We start from the raw sequence: 23661 nt of genomic DNA on the forward strand, positions 1-23661 counted from the left end.
ATCAGAAGACAAATTAAACAGGATGACTAGCCAGTGTGAAAATCAAAAGAAAGCATAGAATAATGTACTGAAGGAGACTGTTGTGCCATCACATCTTTTTGTGGTTTGAGAGCAAAGATCCAGTCGCCGCTGTGCAAAACTCCGCAATACAATTAGGTCAGAAAAAACCCTGGTTAATAATTAACCAAATACCCTTTCACATTAACATAACTCAAATCAGGATAACAGAAACAGCGAAAATCCTGTATTTTGTGTCCAATCAGAGTGCAGGATCTGCTGTCGGCTAGCTAGCTGTCACTCTACCCTAAAATTTGAAACTGGCTAAGATTTCGTAATATGGCTGAAACCGATACAAGCCCATGCACATGAGCCTTGTTGTATTTTATGCAAAAAGTTTTTCGAACTCGGCACGATGGCAATCAAATAGGGTTACAGCAATATACTGGTTTTAAGGTATACTGTGGTATAAAAGTTGACGGTTATCATACTGTATACATTTGCAACTGGATGTTAAACCTGTCCTTTTTTTAGTTATTTGCTAAAGGGGAGACTTTTTACACATACTTCCATTAACAAAATAGTTTCAGGGTTATAGTAATAAAATCAACAATAACCCTTTTGTTTTCATTCTTTTAAGGGTCATTTTGACTAATACTATAAATTCTGAAATATCATGATATCATGATACAGAGACACTGCAATATTTTCTGAGACGGTTATCGTACCATGAAAATCTCATACTACAGAGATTAGTATATACAACCCTAGAATCAAAGTAGTGGAATCCCACATGCAGAGTGAGAAACACAAAATTGTCAAGAAAACTTGCCAACAAACGCTACGCATTTCCCAAAAAAGTCATGTTTTGTCACATTAAACATTTTGGCAAAACTGTCCCTAACCTTAATTTTTTATGTCAGTTCATGTTCCCTTTTTCTTCAGTTTTGGTTATTGTAAAATTAGTCTTAAATTTAACTCCAAGTGGGCTTAAAAAAACAGTCTTAAATCAAACTTGCCTTACGCTCTAGTACCCCTTTAATAGTTCCTCCCAGACTGTTCAGCTGTATAACACAGTTTTAATCTGTGGATGGGGTTTGTACCTGTCCTGGAAATGAATCAATGCAAGCTTAGTAGCCGTCATCTGAAGCACTTCTAGACCTCATTTGTGTTAAAGTAAAAGTTTTGACAATTTGTCATGTACTTTTTTTGCTTTCTTGCAGAGAGTTAGATTTTGCCAGTCTTCATGCTAAGCTAAGCTAACTGGCTGCAGCTTCATATTTAAGGGGCCAGATATGAGAGCAGTGTTGATTTTTCACAGTATTCAAAAAAGTCATATGGGGATTATTATGATAGATAATGTGATTGAGATAAGAGTTGCGCTTTTAGTTGGAGTGGTAAATTTTGCTTTTCATTTTTACTGAAAAAAAAAAGTAAAAATGATAACGATGTGATTTTCACTGGGGTCTCTAGCAAACAAGCATGTTCTCTTACATCTGGAATATGATTTGTCAGGCAGGGCGTGTACGTTAGCATGTTATGAAACATTTTAGCTTCATCCATAGATCATAGCTCCTGAAATTTGGATATTGCATTTGGCCATATTGCGATTTTGATAATATTTTGATAAATTGTGCAGCCCTACTCTGGACAGGAAAACAAAAACAGTGTATTTCTCAAAATAAAAGTTCCTCAGTGACCTTGAGAGTAGTATAGACAGACTGGCTGACAGGGTTTAGGAGAATTAATGACTTTTATCATTTCAAGCAAATAATTTAGTGTTTTCTATATACTATTTTAATATATGTTAGTGTCTGTAGTAAACCTGTGAGCTCAGTGGAAAAAGTGTTTACAGGTTTGTTAGTCAGAGCTCCTCCATGTTGTCTTCACCTACTGAACTAAGAGAAATGTTGCATTACTTTACCTTAACATAAATTACAGCTACTCCCCTTTGCCCGTCTTATAATTCCCACAATATAAACTTTAAAATTTCATCGAGCCTTTCAATGAAACTGCTGATTCCCCAACTGTAAACACGCAAGTAACACACAACCAGTTCAACCTATACTGGCCCTCTGTCACTGCTGAATTCCCTCTTGCATTGTTGACTCATTGCTCACCGGGTGTGGCCAGACGCCAGCACCGAAGCTCACTTGGCTGTTTCTCTCTTTCCTTATCAGTTTTTGCTGTGTTGTAAGAGGAGCGAGGGAGCAGGCCGCAGTCCAACAGCACTGGAACAGAGCAGAACTGTGAGTAAACCAAGAAAACACAACTTTCTGTCAGAGAAACTAAAATTGGTGATACTTTCTGTCTCATTTGTGTTCAGTTTTTTACTTTTATGTCTTGGTTTTTACTTTGTCCTTAAAGGTTTTCTTGTTTAAAGGTCCAGTGTGTAGGATTTAGGGGGATATACTAACAGAAATGAAATATAATATAATAAGTATGTTTTCTTTATTATTTAATCACATGAAAATAAGAATCATTGTGTTTTCGTTACCTTAGAATGAGCTGTTTACATCTACATAGGGAGCAAGTCCTCATCTACGGAGTCCGCCATATTGCACCTCCGTGTTTCCACAGTAGCCCAGATTGGACAAACCAAACACTGGCTCTAGATAGGGTCATCCGCATTTTCATGTCAGCCACTGTAGTTGTGGAAAAACAATTTTTTAACCTGAAACTGCTTTTTTCAGTGTGTTTAACGGTTTAAATCACAGGGTCCGTTTGTTTTGGAGAGGTGGAGACCACTGCTGATAATTCTGCTCGAGCTAAAAACCTCCTGAACGTCTGGATCTTAAGTTATCAGAACAAAAAAGTTGAGCACACATTAGTAGGTGCTGGGCTAGCAGCCCATCTCAGACTTGCCAAACAGTGTAGGAGAAACACTGATTTGTTACGTGAAACTGCTTTGTTCAGTGTTTTTACCAGTTTAAATCAGTGGGTCTGTTTGTTTTGGAGAGGAAGAGACATCTGCGGATAATTCGGCTCACCTCCTGAACACTGGAAGGAAGGAAGGAATTCTCACCAGGAGAAGTTTTAGCTGGTTTTTAATCTGTATTCTTCACCGCTCAGTGTCAATAAATCACCCCAAATCTTACACACTGTTCCTTTAAATATCACAACGGTTAGTTTAGTCAGTTTTGTTTGTTTCTAACCATGTTGATATTTTTCTCTCATTAGAATCAGTCTGAGCGACATCAGCGAAGATGGCAAACCAGCTACAGAAGCTTGTAGCGGAGAGGAAGGATATGGTGGAGACTGTGATGGAAGTGTTTGAACAGGGAGCCGAAGTGGTGGCCAGTATCGCCGGTGACCTTTTCCCCGTTTTCTCCATCGCCGCTCCGATTGTTAAACTGGCTCTGGACAACGTGGAGAGCAAAGAGGCCGCGTTCATGAAGGAGCAGTTCCAGAAGGTGCGAGAGCGTCTGGAGGTGGCCTCGGAGGAGATTCAGCGCATCAACGACGAGATCAAGAAGAGCGGATTGGATGCTGTGTATTTCCCAATTGAGGAAAACATCACCAACCAGTTCAGGAAGTACATGGACATTCTTAATGCCAAACCCAAGTTCCGGGAGGTTAAGAAGAAGCTTTTCCTGGAGCATTTCGCCAAGACAGGCGGTGACAAAAACCTTATCACGCTCTACAACTCTGTGACGGGAGATAACTTCTCTGGGGAATCTGTGCTCGAGATCACCCTGAACTACGAGGAGAAAAGTCGCCGGCCGGTGGAGGATTTCTGTGCCAGGCTGAAGAAGCTCTTCTGCATCGGGCTCATCGCACTATTGGGCCATGCTGCTCTGAAGGGATATGACGAGGAGGATGCGCTTCTGAAAGAGTGGGGCGAGAAGATGAAGACTGTCCAGGAAAAAATGAATGCCGTCATTGAAGACTGCATCGTCAGCTTCCCCAAACAGGCTGAGACAGATTCCCGTCGACTGGTGAGAGACGAGTCAAACTTAACCCACCAGCAGCTGGCTGATGCGATCATAGAGAAACTGAAGAAGAAGTATGACTGGGTGGGCTGGTCCGTGCGTATATTCAAGTCCCCTTCGGGCCTGTTCGCTGACAAGAAGAATTTCCACTGCCCGACAGGGAAGACTCGCTTCCAGGTGCCGTCATCAGATGAGAAACTCAACGTCTGGGTGTCCTACAGTGCCTCACCAGAGCCTGTGGATAGGAATCACATCCAGCAGGTGATCCAGAGTCAGAAGAGACTCTCGGTGGTGGGTGTAGCAGAGGTCCTGTTTGAGAGGTTGCCCGGCGACTGGGTGGTCCACACGGTCAAAACCAGCAGAGACCTGGCCTGCTCCTGGAGCTTCAGAGATGAGCTGCACTACTGGGAGGAGCACAAGAACTTCTACGTCTGCGTTCACTCGGCTTAAAGTATCAGACACTGAGAAAACTCACTCATTCTATGATTGGAGGTTACTTCATATTAATCAGAGTCTATCGCTGCCTCTCTGCTTATGTGCAGTATGTGCCTTAAAACTGTAGTTAGTAACTTTTCATATTTGTTGTAACCCTATTCACACAGCACTAAATGAGACAGATAATATGTGAAAAAACAATCCTACTCTGCTGCCTTGTAGAGCTTCTAATGGCCTTACTGCATGTGAACGAAAGTAACCAATCAGAGCCGAGGAGTCAATCATGTCAGTCGCTGCTCGTGAACTGCGGTCAAACTGTCAAACCAGGCAGCGCCGATCAAAGATGAATCGAGATACTGTTGCTGCAGTGCCTCTTTCTCTCCTCAAATGTCTTTTGAAGCACATTTTAGTGCACTGTTTAGCTGTAGAATGAGAACGTTGGTTCAGCTGGTGGGTGGTTATCTATATCCAACATAGCAGCAGGGTCACACACTTTCTCATTTTACAGCTAAACAGTGCACAAAAATATGTTTCTGAAAATATTGAACGGGCAGTAACAGAATATTGATTCATATTTGTTCAGCGCTGCCTGGTTTGACAATTTGACCGCAGTTCATGAGCTGTGATTGACATGATTGACAGATCCTTTGCTCTGATTGGTTGTTTTCGGTGCACCCCGGTCGATTCTTGCGAATGCCATTAGAAGCAGAGAGAAGAGGAGGAGGGACATGACATCTCTCTCATTTACTTCTTTCAGAATAAAGCGACAGTTTCAGCAAAGTTACTTTTATAAAAGTTACCAACTGTAGCCTTAGTTGAATCTCTTTAATAGCCTCTTTTTACAGAATATTATTCTCTTATTCTACAAGTGTTTACTGTTAGTTTCTTGCAGACATGGGGGTCATCGAGTCAAGTCAGGCTTTTTTATATAAACCAATATCACAAATCAGAAATTTGCCTGAAGAGGCTTTACAATCTGTGCAGCATACAACACCATCTGTCCTTAGACCATTGATACAGACAAGGAAAAGAACCTCAGGAGGGATCCCCCTTCAAGGACGGACAGACATGCAACACTGCAGATGTCGTACGTACAGAGTAACATAAACTAGATTCTTTTAACTAAGAAAAATGACTTTCTTGATGTGACGCAGCTGTGCTTTGTTTGTCTCTGAGAACAGACAGAAGAGCTTAGCCCCTCTGTTTAGGCTGTATTACTATATAACCCACTGTCTCTTTTTGTTAGGAAGTTGGTCAGCTGGGTAACATATTAATCAACAAGTTGACAGTCACAGAGAAATTCTGGTTTAAGATTTACAGCTGTGTTTTCTGCTGTCGCTATAAATTCCAGGGGGACGTGGCTGTCTCGTTTTGGGAGAGTTGTTGACTAAGAACCCGGCTGTCATACAGAGATTATGTGTTGCTGGCAGTGATAAGCGGTGACCTCGCCTCGCCTTGTCGAGGACGTGCACACCAAAGCTATGCGTGAAAAAAACGTCTTCAGACATTTACAGAGAGACCGTAACAGAAACCTTCATTTTGATTTCACATGACAAAAATAGTTCACCTTGTTACAGCAGGAACAAAGCACGAGGAAGCACAAGAGACAAGGCCTCAAACATGTGCTGTAGTGAAACTTTATTTACACACCCTGCCACGAACATGCCGAGGCGTAGTCACGGCGACACTTTGTTTACATACAGATGCCTAGCATAGCCATTCCTGTGTCACGTCTTTACCTGCGTTGGCTAACACAAACTGGAAAGTTGTGCCTGCTCAGAGGTGGAGGATGTACTTATATGTATGGGAACAAACAGGTAGATGAATTTTGTACAGTGTGTTTGGGATATGGGATCTTTTTTTTTTTTTTTTTAAAGAGAGATTGATCAAAATTTTGTATAATCTGACCACGAGATCAACACTACGTTTTAAGAAGAGTTACAATATGTCACCGTAGGAAGACACCACTGACCTGTTTTAATAGTTTAGATCATTTGTTTTATATTATAAACCCCTGTGTTTCCTCTTTGTGTGTGTTGTTTATATGTTATCATTTAAGTTTAATACCTTTTTATGAACATTTTCTTGTTTGACCAAAACATGCCCCATATTTACTGCCAAATTATTGATTAAAAAATGCACTGTTTTGTATTATTTCTATTTCCATACAGTATATTTGGGTCATCAGTGTCTCAGATTTAAAATCCTTTTGGTACACCAAAGCAACGAATGTAATAAATCTTCCAAATAAACTCAGTCGTACATCATTTGTTTGTATTTCTTTTGTGGACAAGTTGCAGTTCGTCTGGTTGTTAAAAGACACAAACCTCTGACTGTCTGGCTATAGGATTGACCGAAGAAAAGATGGCAAAGGTTTTGTGGTAGGTTTAATATCTGCTAAGAATAAAATGAGACATGCAGCTATACCTGTGCAAAATCATTAAAAAACTTCAGTGTTTAAAGAATTTATTGTTCAAAACATGAACAGGAAGTACAGCGGAAATGCTTATATTTGTGGTTACTGCTCTTATCCAAGTGTGTGTGCTGTGCATGCATTACACTTAAAACATTCGGCTTTTACTGTAATACTTTATGGACTCCTGAAGGCTAAATATACAAATTTGTTTTATTAAACTACCACATCAATTTCAACTCCACTGTACCATAGAGCGAGGGGTTTAACACCCAGCTGTTCTGTGGAGGAATCTTACAGCTTAATAAAAAAAAAAAGGTTAAGAAAAGGATATTATGGTTTGCTAGTTTGGAAACACCCATTGCGCTCTATAATTATGTGGTTGTGGGTTTTCTATCTTCGGCGTATAACAACTCGTGGCCCTGCAGTACATTACACTGGCGGGTCAAGTGCCCCAACAGAAATGCGGAACAAGTGCAAACGGAAACAAGTGGGTCAAAGATTGTCATCTAGATGTATTTTTACTGAGACGTCTTGGATTGGACAATTAAATAAACGGAAGTTGTGAGCAAAGAAGTAAAGAAAAGTCACTAAAGGGTGGAAATCAACATGAATAATACAAGACGTAAAAGCCTAGATTCAGAATTGTAATAGTTTTTGTTTTCATAGGGAGACTTCTTGATTAAAGGGGACAAACGGCCTGTCTAAAATCACCAGCACAGCCTCATAGAAATACACGAAATGGACATGTAACAAATCATTGCTGGGTGGTGGGCATGTTGTATTAAAATCAAATGCTGGGAACATGAAAACATGCCAATGCAAAGTCAGTGAGGATCTTTTGTCGTGGTAGACAGTTAAGTAGAAAGAACGAGAACGTCACATCATAGGTGGTGGATGGATGAAACAAACATGGACTTTCAACCAGGAGACGCCAGTTTTGTTTCAACATTAGGGGGGGGAACATATTAAATAGGGGTTTGGGGTGTACTCCACAAGAATATTTTAAGCATCAAACACTTAATTTCCTGCATTCTGGTGAATTTTTATGCTCTTTGTGGCAAAAATATCCTAAATTTATTCAAAATAAAAGTCATCCCCCTCGAAATCTACACAGATGGCTCTTAGTGTCCCGTGTGAAACCAAAAGTCAGCGTAGTTACGTGACTTTACGAACTTTAAGTAACTATGCACAGTACAAAAGTTTTCATCACTTATGCCTCGTACATGAAGTTATCTTAACGGAAACAGCAACCTTTTCCTAAACTTAACCAAGTATTTTTATGCCTCTGCTTCAGCAATAGCCGTGGCTGAAGGCATTATGTTTCCGGGTTGTCAGTCCATCTGTTCCACTCTCGTGAACACAATATCTCAATATCTCTGCCTGGAGGGAGTTTCTTTAAATTTGGCACAAATGTTCACTTGGACTCAACAGTGAACTGATTAGATTTCGGTTCAATGGTAACTATGACCTTAAATCCGTCTCATTCTCATGAACACAATATCTAAAAAAAAAAAAAAAACGTAAGGGAATTTCTTTAAATTTGGCACAAACGTTCACTTTGACTGAAGAATAAACTGATTGGAATTTGGTGGTCGAAGGTCAAAGGTCAGTGCAACCTTAGAACCTTCACCTTAGAAAAAAAATGTTTTTGGCCATAATTCAAGAATTCTTATCTTAATTATTACAAAATTTCACACAAATGTCAAACAGGATATAATGAGTGAGGAAGTGATGACATTCTACAACCCAAAGGCCAAAGGTCAGCTTCACTGTGACATCATAATGCTCTGCAAAAACACTTTTCTGGGCATTTTTCAGCGTCATACCACAGGAACATAGAGGGGAGACATTTGGTCAGATGCTGAATTGGTGACACTAATCTTGGGTGTCCACCTTGAACTGATTGTAAAGATCTTCTGTGCTGCTGGGGTGAACATGTTCCTAAAGCAGCCACATTTTCCATTCCTCATATTTCTGTGAGGCTGTGTTACAATCACAAGCACTTGCTTCCTGTATGGGGATCTGATCACTTAACCCTCTATAAAAGTCAACACAGCCAACTCAAGCTAAACATGGCCTCTGAACTTTCCTGATAAAAAGCCAAATAAATAAAATTCACAACAAAAGAGGTGTTTACCGCTCACAGAATCACAAAATAACAAAGAGGAAACTAATATAATTTTTGAAGATGATGATCTCAGTCACTATTGATAAACTGTTCTGGTTTGTACAACATGCTAAAGAAATGTTAGTCTGCTGCACTGGTTACCAGCTCAACCCCAGCTGGCCTGTCTGCATCCCCCGACAGCTCCAGAGATCAATCTGAGGGGTAACAAGAAGTTAGCAAAGAAGAAAAAAGAACAGGTTTATCTTGTCTTTGCTTTATTGTTGTAAAACACTGTTCTGTTCTACTTTTTCAGGCCTCAAACATCCAAATGATCCTGGGAAGTGAAACTCCCTCTTTGCTTGAAATGTTCACAGTTCATAGAAAAATGTCACCTTTTAGAAGGGGTTGTGAGATGAATTTGCCTGAAGGAGTGAAGCCAAAATCACTGGAACCTGTGGTGGTGTACCTGCATCTACTCCTGCACAGTGTTCAAGGACATCTAATCTATTTATACAGAGAATGACAAGCAAGTCTCAGCAGACTCTAAAGAGATTAGAAATAATGAACAGAGACAAGAGAACAGAACAGAAATAAAAGAAAAACATGACTGTGCTACCCTTGTCTTGCATAGCAAGACTCTCCACAGTACTGTATCAGCAATAGAGAAAGGTCTGGAGTCACACATTATTCTGCTATAGAGGGGGAAAATGCAATGGCTTGTTTGTATTTCTTTGAACCAATCAAAATCATCTTGGACGACAGTGCCCTTGCAAAAGTGTGATAAAAAGACAACCATAAACTGAGAATTGGTGCCCTAGAGGTGAAACCTGACAATACTTAAGCTCCGTAGGAACTCACTAAACCTGTTAAAGCCACAACTCTTGCAGAACGTTATTACGTCAGTTGGTGAAGTCCGTATCAGTGGCACATGTTGCTGCCAGGGTGAAAAGATATGGCAAATCACCTTCATCTGGCCGTTTCAGAAAATGGATCAACATCAGTCATGCAAGTCCTGTAAGACAGAGTTTTGTTCGTAGTAGATCTTTACAGGAATTCACCGAAAGAACAAAGCACCTTACTGCACAATCCAAATCTTCGTCAAAACCTCCTCCAAGACTGAAAAAAATGAAAAAACTGCCAAAAACTGCAGTTCCTCTAATGGCCACTCGAGGCTGGCTCCTAAACAGAGTCAATCCTCATAGACCCCCATGTTAAAATGCCCAACTATAGACCGTTTCAAACTTGAAAAGAATAGATGTTCTAAATGGGTCCAGGTGTACTTCCTGTTGGAATGTATGTTAATGCTGTAGCTGACAGGAAGTAAACAGGGACCAAACACGTTGCCCTAGCAACAGAATAGCAATGAAATGGTCTATAGAGCAGAAATAAACATGTTTCTGGCCTGGAACAAACAAAACGTTTTTGGTCTCGATAGCTACTTTCAACATTCATAAAAACTGTACAGGGGGTGAATTTTACGTAACTCACCTGTTTACATTTTATTAAGGCTTAATATTTTGGACCTTTAAGGGTGGGGCTGCAAGAATGACAGGCTGTCTGTAAGGCGTGGCTACAGTCTTTGAGTCAGAACACTTGCTCCTTCCTTCTCCTACCTCTTGTCCGAGTATGGTCACATCTGGCTCCAAAAAACCAAGATGGCGATGGCCAAACTCAGCAGCCAAACTCAAGGCTTCAAAAAGAGAGTCCACAAACCAGGTGGTGACGTCTATGTCCATTATTTTAGACACTCAGAAACCAATCAGAAACCTTCCCTGCCCCAAACCTTGCGCAGACCTGAATAAAGGCGATTAAACTGATCTCCCGTGTAAACCCTCATTCTGAATGAATATTTCTCATGTAAACTACCTGGAAAAACTTTAATTCCAAATGATTTCATTCAGATTTATTTCATTCTGAATGAGAAGCAATCATGTAACCCCTTCCCAATGACATGAAGTTAAAGCTTAGATGAGAGGAGAAAAGGAACCCAAGGAGAGATGGGTTTTTGGCAGATGCCAGCATATGAAATATAAGAAATTCTGTAATAACAGCAGGGACTTGTTATAAATTCGGGTGCTCAGACAATCTTTGATATCGGGGAAAAATACTCCAACTCCAAGACAGAGCTTGTTGTCTGGTACCTGTTTGCCAGTGGAACCAGACTGTGACAGAAGGAATTTAAAACTTTCCCTTTGCTTCTTAACGAAGTAAATCTCTCTCAAGAGCTTTCCAGATTTCCACTGGCAACTGACCCAGTTACATCAATGCTCAATGAGCTGTGGCCCACACACTGCTTCATCAGCAACTTTGAGAAAGAAGTTTACAGAAAATAAGCCTGAAAGTGATCAACACTGACAAACACTCGCAAAAGGGAAGACTTTTTGGAATATTCTGGAAACATTTCAAACCCACAGTGATGGATTTTTTTGCCATTTGGGGAAATGGACAAGATATTATCCCCTTCAAACTGATATAGCTTGTAAGCAAACGTGCTTAGATTCACATCCAGCAGACAGAGCAACATTATCAATCACTTGAGGTCGTGTTTTTGTCCACCTGATGAACTGTCACTTCAGCAACCCAATCACCAGAAAAAATGTTGGACTGTACATTTCTGCAAACAACAGATATGTTACATTTACACATTATCATGTAGCAGACACATTAAAACTTAATGTTTCAACAATGCTGTGGTTAACACATGGTTATAGTTAGGAGGAGATGTTTTGGCTTAAAATACTCAGTTTTGGGGGCACAATCCCGGCAGGAAATGCAGTGATGTCTCAGTAAAAAACAAACACTTTTTGTGGCACTATCCCTGCTAACAGGTCGCTACGTAACACCCCAGTTGGAACCTAAAAAGCCAGTGGAAACACAGCAATGACTCGCTAAATCACAACCAGTTTTGACGTTTGTTTGTCTAAAACAGTGGTCTGCAGCTTGGCAGGTGTCTCATCTAGGTGCTATGCCATCCACCAGTCAGCTCATACACTAAGGGTGCTTTCACACCTGCCCTGTTTGGTTCAGTCGATCTCGATTTTGTTTGCCCCCTAAGTGCAGTTCGTTAGGGCAGGGCCTCAATCCGAATCAACTGCAGTCACATGACACATTGTTTGGGTTAAACATGAGCATGTTACAGTCCTGGAGGATTATTAATGTGCACCTCCTCCTGTACTGCCTTAATATGCACATTCAGCACATCCAATGCATCAAAACATTGTTTTCTAGTTGGAGCCGCGCCTCGTTTTCAAACTGTATGGTTTGACTAAAATGAACAATGACAGCAATATAGTCCACGATGAGCAGCGCTAAAATCAACCTGTGTAGTTGTCTCTCCATTGTGACATTAGAAAGTGTCGTATTCATCTTGCGAGTGTGCTTCAATGTTTTGTTTACTTCCTGGATTTTTCCCACATGGAAATTCTGACCAATCAAGAGCAGTTGTCTTCGCTTGTAAAGCTGCTGTGAGAACACAAACCAACTCTAGGAAATTATGCAACTTTTTACCAAAATTAGTCCCTGATTCAGACCAAAGCAAGACAACTCTAGGTCTGAAAGCACCCTAAGTCTCTTTAGAAACGATATGATACGTATAAAAACCTCAAAAGTAATGTATTAAAGGCTTGCAGAAACGTACAATGCCAACACTTTCTTCTGGCGACTGGGCTGCTTTTTGCTCCGTTTTTGGTCTCTACCAACTCCTGAGGGAAATATCTGGCTCGTTAGCTGCTAGATGCTGCACGATGTTCACCAGCTAATCGCTGTCTGTTTGGTGCTGAGCAGGTAGTGTAAAGCTTTTTCCCTGAAAAGAACTTCCTGCTGCAGCCAAAGACAATGTCATCAGAGCAGTGCAACTGAACCAAAACAACAACATATCATATTTCCACGATTTTACACTTTGACCTTTACCTTAGGGAATATTAATGGAGTCAACTGAATCCATATAAAGAGTAATGCACAACACCGAAATGTTGTTTAAAAGAAGCAACCAATGACAAAACATTAAAACACAGAAATGAGGAAAAAGTAACTGATGCTACCCATGAGCCAATGAGGATTTGAACCTGTATTTATCTAAATTTATGCAACTGCAAAACTTTTAAATTAAATAAAAGCTTTCTGTTGGAGTAAAATAATGCCATAGAACAAAACAAGCCATATAAGTTCAGGTTTTTGGCCTAACCCTACAGCACAGTTCTCCTTCTGTATAGACAGCTGCTACAGGCCGGTTTGTGTCTACGCCCAGGTGGGTTAAAGGGGCTGCTGACACAAAACATTTGAATGGGGGAAGTGATGCTTTTAATCAGTCCAGAATTACTTTTCCATGGATATGATTTGGCCACACAGACCTGCATTGAGCCCGGCCCGTCAGGTGACCTCAGGAACGCAGAAAAACATCACGTGGCAACGAAAAGATTCGCCGGCTTTGCAGGAATACATTGTGCTGCCACCCGTCACCTCCGCGTAACCCTCATCTCTGCCTTAATTCACTCTCAATGGAAGTAACAGTCATTTTAGTTAAAAAAAAAGAAGTGGTGACATATTTTAATCAGGTGGTGCAGGTCAGATGGTGCGTGGGAGGGGCTACTTTTTCTAAGAGGCATCATCTGCTTCTCAAAGCTCTGAGGGTAGCTCACTTTAAATATGTTGAGTTCTTATCATGAGGAACCTGAAACAGTCTGCTGAAGGTGAATGAAGTGAAGGAGACTTCAAAGAAAACCCAACGAAGTTAGTCAGCTACTAATGTGCTGCAACCAATGTTTGAATCCTTGATCCTTTTTGAACGACTTCTTTGTGAATCAGCTACTGAGGCCTGCATCCAAACTGAGTCTTATAGCTTTCAGTTAAAGTAGACCCATAAGCTTTTCCTTATTCTGTGTCATTTATATATATATATATATATGTTACAATATGTTGGATATTTATATTAAACAGGCCAAAGTTTCACATAATGAGGTTGACATATTTAAAAGTGGTCCCTGTGAGCACCAACCTCAGGCTGATGCTCTCTAGTTTTTAGTCAAGCTGACGTCAGCTCGGGACAGATTTCTTTATATGGTCATCAGCTCCAGGCACACTACTACAAGTGTTTACATCATGTAGCCTACACTGCTACATGTAGCTCCATGCTAACCTCAGGGAAACATAATCTTGGTTGCTGATGTTGATAATGTTTCCCTGATTTCAGATCAGATTCCTTCTGTAACATGTCCAGTTGGGAAGATTTAGGTTTAGAGGCTTTTATTGTTGACTTTTCACGCTAAAAAATCTCGCTAGACTCTGTTACTGTCATTTCATCAGCTGCAGTGACGGTGCAGAGACGCCATAGACTGTATAACAGTAATGAATAGCCACTGTGAGCTCACCCATTGGTTTGTGGAGTCCTGTTTGGAAACCTTGAGTTTGGCATTTTTGACGTCGCCATCTTGATTTTTTTGAGTCAGAAGTGACCATATTTGGATGAGAGGGTGGAGCTGTGGAGGAGCTGAGTGACACGAATCAGCTGAGGTGACGCCTCACACACAGCCTGTCACCCAAAACATCCACACCTTTAATTTTGCGTAACTCTAAGCTTTGGTAAAATTTAAATGGGTGAGTTATATAAACATTTACCCCCTGTTCAGTTGTCACGACGGGGAAAGTTAGGAAAGATTCTGAAATGCTGACCAATCAGAGCAGACTGTGCTTTTCCAGGAGGGAGGCTTAAAGATACAGGCTCTTTAAGTGGGTGAATACAGGTGTTCCAGCAGTGGCAGTATGAGGGAAATAAAGCGTTTTGTTTGTTTGTTTGTGTTTTTTAACATTAAAGCATGTAACATGTTCCAGTAGAAACCTTCAGTATCCTAGCAGTGTTAAGGTTATGGAATGATCATTTTTACTAAGTATTCTACTTCTCTCTCTCTCTCTCTCTCCTTTATTTATTTATTCATTTTTAAACCCCCCCCCCTTTTCTCTTTGTAATTTCCTTTCTCCTTAATCTCTCTCTCTCTCTTTCTCTGCCTATATTATCATATGACTATATTATTGTTGTTGTTATTATTATTACCATTATTGTAATTATTATTGTTATTGTTACTGCTATTGCTATTGTTATTATTATAAGTATCATTGGTAGTAGTATCAGATTATTCTTCCGTATTACCCTGACCCAACTGTTATTTTTATTTTCTGTTTCTTTATTTACTTATTTATTTTTCACAGCACTTCTTTTTTTTGTGTGTGTGTGTCTTTATGTTCTTGTCTTATGTGTTTCTGGAACCTTTGTTATGGGCACACGTTTGTTATTGTTGATTGTCATCGCCTTGTTCCTGTACATTGTTTGTTTTTGCACATAAATTAATAATAATAAAAAAAAGTATTCTACTTCAAAAGGTGTTACTGACCAATAAATGCTGTGTTAGCGCATAAATGTTTTATTGTTTGTATTTTTATCTTAGAGATGCTTTATGAAGTATGTGCGTAATCTGAGAAGTCTTCCCTTCTGTTGGTATGATGGCTGATTTTGCTTGACTGTGGAAAAATGCAGCATTAGACAAGTTAGTCTGTAGCTGGATTAGATAATGCTACTCCTGACTACTAAAATCAACATTAAAAAATAGCTTTTGTTTGCAATTACCTTACGGAAAACAGCATCATAAAGCTAATCGAAGACGCTGCCCCCATGTGGCCAGAAATCAACTGATTCATGGTAAAAGTTATTGATGGTGTAATTAATCATGAAAATATTACGACTTCTGCATCAAGTAAAAAAAAAAAAAAAAAAAATCTGAAAGCACAAACTTCTTGTCTTCTAATGTCTGTCCTCAAACTCCATGTTTCCACTCCACATCTCTTGGTCCCCTTCCTCACCCCTGTTACTGTTATCCTTTGTCCTCCCTTCTTACATACCAATGTCTAGGCAAGACCCGACAAGCTCATGTGGCACTGCTATCTGACTGTGTCTCAAAGAAAATCCTCCACTGTGGAGCTTCAGAGGTGGTATCAAAGTTAGATCTGGTATTAAGTACAAAATGTAACCTGAGGCGTCTTTCAGATCCTTCAGTACCTTTTGCCTTTTAAACATTGTACAAGCAATGACTCAAACGTCTGTCTTGCAATATAATAACAAACAATGACACCAGCACAAACTATGCAAAGCCTTCAGCCATCATCTCCACCTCTTCAGTATTTAAAATAACTCAAGACTGGTTTCTCTTCCATTACAAAGCAAAACAAAAGGTCAGAAAACAGAATGTGATCTGAGCAAAATGTCTTCCCTCGACTACTCTGATGCAGTATATCTGTTAAACAACGTTGCTCTGGTCATTTAATCAACAAGCTACTTTTTAAATGTTTTTCATGCAATCAGAAAAGTGTTGCAGAGAGAAAGGCAAGTGAAAGGTAAGAAATCTCATGTGAAAACAACAATTTAACATGTAATTCTTAAAATGAAACAGAATTTCTCACTGAAATTCACACGTGAGGAGTTTGGACAATTCATATGTAAAAGACCGTGTGACATTTCACATGTAAATGTTATATTTCATGTTTGAAAACATGAATTTTGCATGTACTTTTTAAAAAAGGAGTCAGGGGTTAAGCATAGAGGGATTACTGAATGGGCCTACCGGGCACAGATCCAGGGGCCTCAAGTGTAAGGGAGGCCCCCTGGCCCTCACCTGCAAAATGTCACTCATATCAACAAGCCCTGACCAGGAAGAGATTCAAAATGGCCATCCAGAGATGCAAATGGACTGCAGAGACACAAAACTATCTCAAAGAGACACCAAACAACCATAAAGAGACACAATTAGCCCAAAGAGATGCAAAATGACCAAAAAAGACACAAAATTAGCCCAAAGAGAGACAGTATTATCTCCAAGAGACACCAAACAACCATAAAGAGACACAATTAGCCCAAAGAGAGACAGTATTATCTCCAAGAGACACAAAACACCTTCAGAGACACATAATGACCAAAAAAGACACAAAATTGAGTGAGACACAAAATTATCTCCAAGACACACCAAACCATACCCAGATAGCACACATACATCTGGCCGACGTCGGCCCGATGTATCAAGTTTACATCGTTAAGACGTAGCAGGGAGAGCGTTTGCTCATTGCCAAGACGTCGCTGAGACGTTGGCCTTTAATCGAAAATGACCACCACGCGACGTTCAATCAATAAATAAAAAGCTTTATTCATTTAGGTCGGACCTTTCAAACTACAAATATTTCACCATTCAATGTGAGAAATCAGTGCTAACATTCAAAAATAGCTGACTGTTACCCTATTTCGTGTGTAAGTGTGCACAATGAAGAGACAAAAGTCAATTTGACAAACTTTATTTTCAAATTTCCACAAACAATATCTGACGGCCAGTCCGCTTCTCCTGGCAGCCTGCAAGACACAGAAAAGATGAGCACATAACTTCAAGAAACAAATCCCAACTTCACCACTGTATTTTTTTTTTTAGCATTTCAGCTGTCTTTTAGCCAGATTTAAGGCTTTGTGTCCGTCACTCTGCTTAATTTAGTGTTGAAACGGTTAAAACACGGGATCCGTTAACTCCGTTAACTGTTAACAGCAGCTCAACAATCAGTCCTTCATCTCGGAAAAACAGTGGCTTCAAAACTGCGCTATTACCTGTAGCCACCGGGTCAGTTTGCTTTGCAGAGGAGGAGACCTCGACTGATAAATTGCCCATAAAATCACATTAACAACATACTGAAGGCATCCTTAAACTTCACTATTTCACCTCCGCGCTCCTCTCTGCTGGTCTCACCGACACTTCAGCACCCGTTCTGGGATACACAGTGTCGGCCCGCCCCGCCTGACCTCCGTGCTCCTCTCCGCTCCTCTCCCAGACACTTGAGCACACGTCCAGGGCCCCGGAGGGCAGGCCGGGGGGCCGCGGGACCACGGGTGGCAGCTCCGGGCACTTCCACTTTAACCCAAAACGAGTGCTCACGATAACCAGATGAGCAGATAACGTCAACTAGGGAAAATAAAATGAAAACACCACAGTTGTAGCCTGTTAGCATAACATGAGCTAAACCGCTAAACTAGCTAACAGCTAACGAAAGATAACGTTAGTTGGTGGGGAGCTGTGCTAAGCTATATACACCCAGTCGTGCTTCGCCACTCACCAGGAACCTCTTTTAACGGTCACAGAAGAAACAACAAAGCTATTTTCTGCCAATTTATTCCAGTAGAGCTTACCTGAAACCAACTGCGATGAGATGCTGTGTCCTGCGAGCTCAGTTCCAAACAAACACCACAGAGATGAAATTCTGCCTCTGTGGCGACTTCCGTATGTGGGCAGACATTCTACGGCACTGGGCCGACCTAAAGCTGACGTAACAGAGACGTTTGATGAGCTGGGACAAAAGAGTATTAAATTTAAAGATATCCGCCCATGCGGCCGACGCTTGTCAGACGTTATAAATTCAGGGCCGATGTGTAGTCCTCAGGCCGACGTCGGCCAGATGTATGTGTGCTATCTGGGTAAAGAGACACGAAATTAGCCCAAAAAGACACAGTATTATCTCCAAGAGACACAAAACAACTAAGAAATACCTTAAAATGACAAAAAGGACACAAAATTACCCCAAAGAGACACAAAATGATCTCCAAGAGACACAAAGCAACCATGTCACTCTCCAAGAGTGACAAAACAAAAAGACACAAAAACACAAAAAGATGCATTACGACTAGAAAGAGATGCAAAACAGTGACACAAAAAGAAGCTAAACAACTGTTCAGTCTGTGTGTCTTGCTCTTATGTAGGAGAGTTGGGGGGGACTTTTGCATATCTGTGTCCATTGTGTCATAATCCCCCCTTGAGGTTAAGGGGCTCCTTGAAGGAACCTCGGTGGTGGTGACGAGTGTACACAGTAAAAAAATTCCTACTAATTTATGAGTGATACCAGCGTCCAACTCTTTGTTTTGATTTTGGCCCTGGGAGCTGTGTACCTTTAACAAACATAGGTTACGTAGATGTCTTACACCTCATCATTCAGGATTGATAATACATGAAAAACACAGACATTCCTGTGGCTCTGCCTTAAGCCACTCCGTGTGTTTGTAACTGTGTTGTGCAACAGGAATTCGACATGAATCAACAAGTACATTCGAGGCACCTGCTGTAATTTCTATGAGAGCAGAATACTGTAGGCTGAATTAAAGCAGGACAGGTGCCTGTGTCGTGTTCAGATATTTGTGGGTCTGGAGCTTCCTAGAATAAAACTCCTGCCCTGAGGAAAGTCTGATGCGTTAAAAATGATCTTACATCATCATGTGTGAGGAGGTTTAAGACACAGTGAAGACTGTTTTTCTTTCAGTGCCCTACAGCTTCCCAGAATCCCACAATTTCCTCTCAGCTTAGTGTTGCTATTTTAAAACACAACACAGTTTTTAAAGTATGGGAGCCATAAATAATCAAGTACTGTATCTTTAAAAAGAAAAAGCTGGACTGACTGAACCAAAGAGATTAAACCTCAAAATCAACCTCAAATCAGTGCTTTAGTAACATCATGGCATGTCAGTGTATCAAACATTTGTGCAAATACAAATAAGTGCAACAGAAATACTTGTGAAATGAGAAATCATTCAACAAAGATAATATTCAAGGCTGTCACACAGACTGAGTTAATTCCTCTCTGTCATAACAAACTGATAACAGCTGTTACTTTAAATAAAATCTGTTTCGGTTTTCTTTTGTGAGGATACATAAAGTATCATCATAACCCTGCATCTTTATGATTTTCCAACACTTTTTGATTTGTTGGCTCAAAATATGGAAAGATAACTGTAAGAAAGCAAAAAAATACATCAAGATTTTTGTCAATAACTGTCACAAATGCTGCAGTGACATTTGATACCCTGAACTACTCTTCGATGTCGCTTTTCAGGGCTGTATCATCGGTTTTATTATGCAATACTGCAAAAAATTGAGCGTGACAATGGGACCTGTATTTACAATGTCACTGTAATCACTCTTCTCAAAACAGTGTACATGAGGAAAACCCCAGCAGGTAATGGCCAGGCATGCGTGTGAATTTAAGAGCTTTAACTCCACCTAGTGGCAAGTAGTGTCGTCACAGGCTGAGGAAATAAAGGAAAACTACACGCAGCTTTTTATTAGGTCCACCTTAATAAAGCTAATGCAATTTGATACAACAGTCTTGCAGCAAAAAACATACTGTTCCCTTTCTGCTGAAACTGTTCTGGAGTTGTCAGAACAATGTTCATGTTATGTCCCATTCATATCGAAGAGGTAAAACAAAACAGCAGGAATCCAATAGTTGCCTTAAATGTATACACATGTATTTCTTACTGACCCTCACATGTATCCCAGCTGCAGATGATTTGGGTTTGGGAGACAGTAAATGGAAATTCTTTTGTGAGCTTTACAGAAAAGTGAAAGCTGATGGAAATAGTGTAAACCTTCTTTTAAAGGGATAGTTCACATTTTTTTGAAGTGGGGTTGTCTGGGGTACTTATGCATATAGTATGTTACATAAAATCTAAAATGTAATCAATATCAGTGTACACTATATTTATAATGTCAGACAGTGATATTTAAAGGGAAAATGAGGCCTTTATACTCCATTTCGAAAACAGTGATTTAACATTGCTGAACACAGGAGCTGCTGGTCTGTCGCTGCCTTGATCTGATTTGGGCCTTTAAAAGGGTTAGTTCAGATTTCCCAAAGTCACACAATAACATTAACTAACTAACTAACTGATCAAGGAAGCCAACACGGTCTCTCTCCAGTCATCTATCTATCTATCTATCTATCTATCTATCTATCTATCTATCTATATCTATCTATCTATCTATCTATCTATCTATCTATCTATCTATCTATCTATCTATCCATCCATCCAATCAAATTGTGCCAGGCTACACGGCAAGATTTTTCTCATTAGCAGCAGTTTTGATATTTTAAGCTGATATATTACAGGATTGTGATGATGCGTTGCTGATCGTACTCCAGTATTTTCATGTTTAGATGAATGATGAATTGCTTTTAAGCACCAGGACTGGTCATGAGGACTTCCTTCAGCAGTGGCTGGTCTGGCTCATCAGCTCTGCCGCCCTGCTGACACACAACAAAATAAACTTTGATAAAGCAACATGACAGAGTTAAGTCAACTTTATACCTTATAATAATTTAATTCATGTTGTACTAACACTACAAGCACTATTCTGTTACCAGTTCTACCGCACACCTACCACTACTAACGCTACTGTTGTCGGAGGTCCAGCAGCTAGTAAGAATCCTACTACAAGTACTACTGACTACTACTGGATTGTGACTGTGTGTTTGTGTCGGCTCATACCTCTTCCTCCCTCAGGTAAAACAGAGTCCTGATGCCCAAAACAGTGACGTTGATGCAGGCAAGCAGCTGGAGAACAGTCAGGAAGATCATAGAAGCATCTATGGCCACCACCAAACACTAACATAGACAAGAAATGACAAAGATAGAACTGAATTTGCTGAAATTGAGTATTTATGAGGAACAAATGAGATTCCTGTTGTGTGAAACTGCCAAAGTTAGTTTTAGATTACATAATCAAGATTTCTCTGAATGCTAACTACTGTATGGTTGAGTTTAAGTTTAAGCTAAACAGCATCTAACTGTAGAACTGTAGAAGACAAATGTAGCATAAAACCAGCTTAAAAATTTAACGGCATGCTTACCCGGAAATGGTGCGCCACATATGGGCAGTTGTCTTGACTAGGTATGTTAACAGCAGCATACCGGTAGAACCAGCCACACAGCCTGTCAACAGTGGTGTTTGCCATGTCCAGGGCATAGACCACAATGCCAAAAATGGCAAAGGCCGATCCGATTATGTTCACCAACACCGCAAGGACCACCTGTGAGGAGTTTATGCTATTGTTTATGCTGCTCCACAGAGTCCTCTTTTACCTGCTCCCCACCAACTTCCACAGTCTTTGAAAGGGTCTGTATTCTTTACTTACCAAGAAGATAGCGGGCAACTGATCAGCAAGAAGGGACATGATTCCAGCCAGGACAAACTGAAGAGAGGACAGTAGACAGCTCAGTGAAATTAACTAAAGTGAATACAACTGTTTTTCATTCAGTATCCATTTTTTTATTTCTATTTATAAGAAAGCAAAAGAATCCATGTAAAACCAGTCATGTTTAACTTGGATGTCATTAGGAAATCATAAAATCCTTATATGAAAGTTTAGGTAATCTGTTTGTAAAAGTACAAAAACATTAAGAAAATTCCTGCTTTTGTCATTGTCCTCTGTTGTGATGTTAGCAAAAGAAATACATGCCCTCATGGTTATATTAAGACAACAACATTATCTTACCACACCACCCAGCCAGTAAGCAGCTCCCATGCTGGAAAAATCACCAGGACGTTGGCTTGTTCGCCCGAGTACAAGATTTAAGAGGCCCACAATGATCGATATGGTCTGCAGACAAACAGCCACACTGTCTTATATTTGGGCAGCCTAACATCTTCAAACCACCACCTAATACTGCTTATGAATAAATACATTTCAATTTTTCTCACCCCGAGAGCTGAGACTGTACTGGTCTGCATCAGCGCCTTGTTCACTGAGCAGCACATCGGACTGTAGCAGAGAGACTTCGTGATCTGACACAGCGGTGGTAACATGCTCTTCTCGTCAGTCGCCACGGTGACCACAGTCACCCCCTTATCTCTGACAACAGTGATGGACATCTCTCACACCTGCAACATGACGAGGAGATTTTGAGATGGAAGGTTGGATAGATGGAGTATTTACTAATCCCAATGGGAAAATTACAGTGTTACAGCAGCAAATTCACACATACATACAAAACAAACATAAGGACACTTAAAGAAGTAGATTAAAATATTATAAACATATAACAAAGATTTTAACAAGAAACTGAGAAGAACTTTCAGTCAAAGTGAGGATTATGCTCTTGAGTGTCTGACATTGCGTATATGTGTTAAACAAAGGGAAAGTGTGTCTGTTTTAGGGCAAGGGCGGCACCAGAGGGGTTAGGCTTTTTGACATCATGGATAGATTACTGAATGGCCCGGTGGAGCTCTTTAACCGGACTGAACCAGTTAAACCGGAAATCGGCACAAGCCTAATGTGCTTTGAGTTGGCACCAGCTGCTCTGCGGAGAGGTAAAGCAAACCAAGAGCTTGTGCACATTTGCAGCCCAATAGTAACCCAGGAAGTTGGGCAGGCTGAGGCCGCCTGACACTCCATTGCGCTGCAAGTAGATTTTACCTATCCTCGGGTGTTTGCCCGCCCAGATGAAAGTGGAAATAATAGAGTCTATGAGTTTAAAAAAAGATCTAGGTAAGAAGACCGGGACACACTGAAAAACATATAAGTACCTGGGCAGCACGTTCATTTTAACTGTTTGTACTCTGCCTGCCAGAGAAAGAGGTAACTGACTCCACCTTTGCAAGTCAGATTTAATTTTTGTCGTCAGAGCTGTGAAGTTTTGTTCTCGCAAGGTGCGAATGGTATGTGTAACGATAATGCCCAGATACCTAAATCCTGATTTGGAGAGCTGAAATGGGATTGAGGAAGGCAACAATTCTAAGCCGGGTTGGTTAATTGGGAGGCACTCGCTCTTCCTGATATTCAATTTATAGCCAGAGAAAGTGCCAAAGGAGTTAAGTGTCGTGAGGATATGAGGGATACTAGATGATGGGTTACGCACATACAGGAGAAGATTGTCCGCGTATAATGAGACCTTGTGTTTGTAGTGTAATATTTACTATAGTGTTCGTACT

At 40.5% G+C, this 23661-nt stretch overlaps 2 protein-coding genes across 4 annotated transcripts in view; one reads left to right on the forward strand and one right to left on the reverse strand.

The window, feature by feature from the left end:
* Positions 1–6631, forward strand: part of LOC126391278 (protein rapunzel-like) — an 18861-nt gene extending 12230 nt beyond the window's left edge. For both annotated transcript variants that reach the window (XM_050045916.1, XM_050045915.1), the window contains exons 2-3: positions 2178–2246; positions 3178–6631. In XM_050045916.1, coding sequence (XP_049901873.1) covers positions 3204–4379 — 1176 coding nt within the window. In that variant the 5' untranslated portion in view covers positions 2178–2246; positions 3178–3203 and the 3' untranslated portion in view covers positions 4380–6631. The remainder of the gene's footprint in view (positions 1–2177; positions 2247–3177) is intronic.
* A 10568-nt stretch (positions 6632–17199) lies between these two features.
* Positions 17200–22608, reverse strand: LOC126391288 (high affinity immunoglobulin epsilon receptor subunit beta-like). Of its 2 annotated transcripts, XM_050045942.1 has the most exons (8): positions 22432–22608; positions 22226–22330; positions 21866–21922; positions 21581–21760; positions 21219–21335; positions 20838–20974; positions 18093–18373; positions 17200–17868 (listed from the first exon to the last, which is right to left on the reverse strand). In XM_050045942.1, exons 1-6 carry the CDS (start codon positions 22600–22602, stop codon positions 20906–20908), a joined length of 699 nt encoding a protein of 232 aa, XP_049901899.1. In that variant the 5' UTR covers positions 22603–22608; the 3' UTR covers positions 17200–17868; positions 18093–18373; positions 20838–20905. The 2 variants fall into 2 exon arrangements, with proteins under 2 accessions (XP_049901899.1, XP_049901898.1); XM_050045941.1 differs by lacking the exons at positions 17200–17868; positions 18093–18373 and having other exon boundaries at positions 20703–20977.
* Between the last annotated feature and the right edge of the window lie 1053 nt (positions 22609–23661).

This window comes from Epinephelus moara, chromosome 6 (assembly GCF_006386435.1).
Source record: "Epinephelus moara isolate mb chromosome 6, YSFRI_EMoa_1.0, whole genome shotgun sequence".
NCBI classification, from domain to species: domain Eukaryota; kingdom Metazoa; phylum Chordata; class Actinopteri; order Perciformes; family Serranidae; genus Epinephelus; species Epinephelus moara.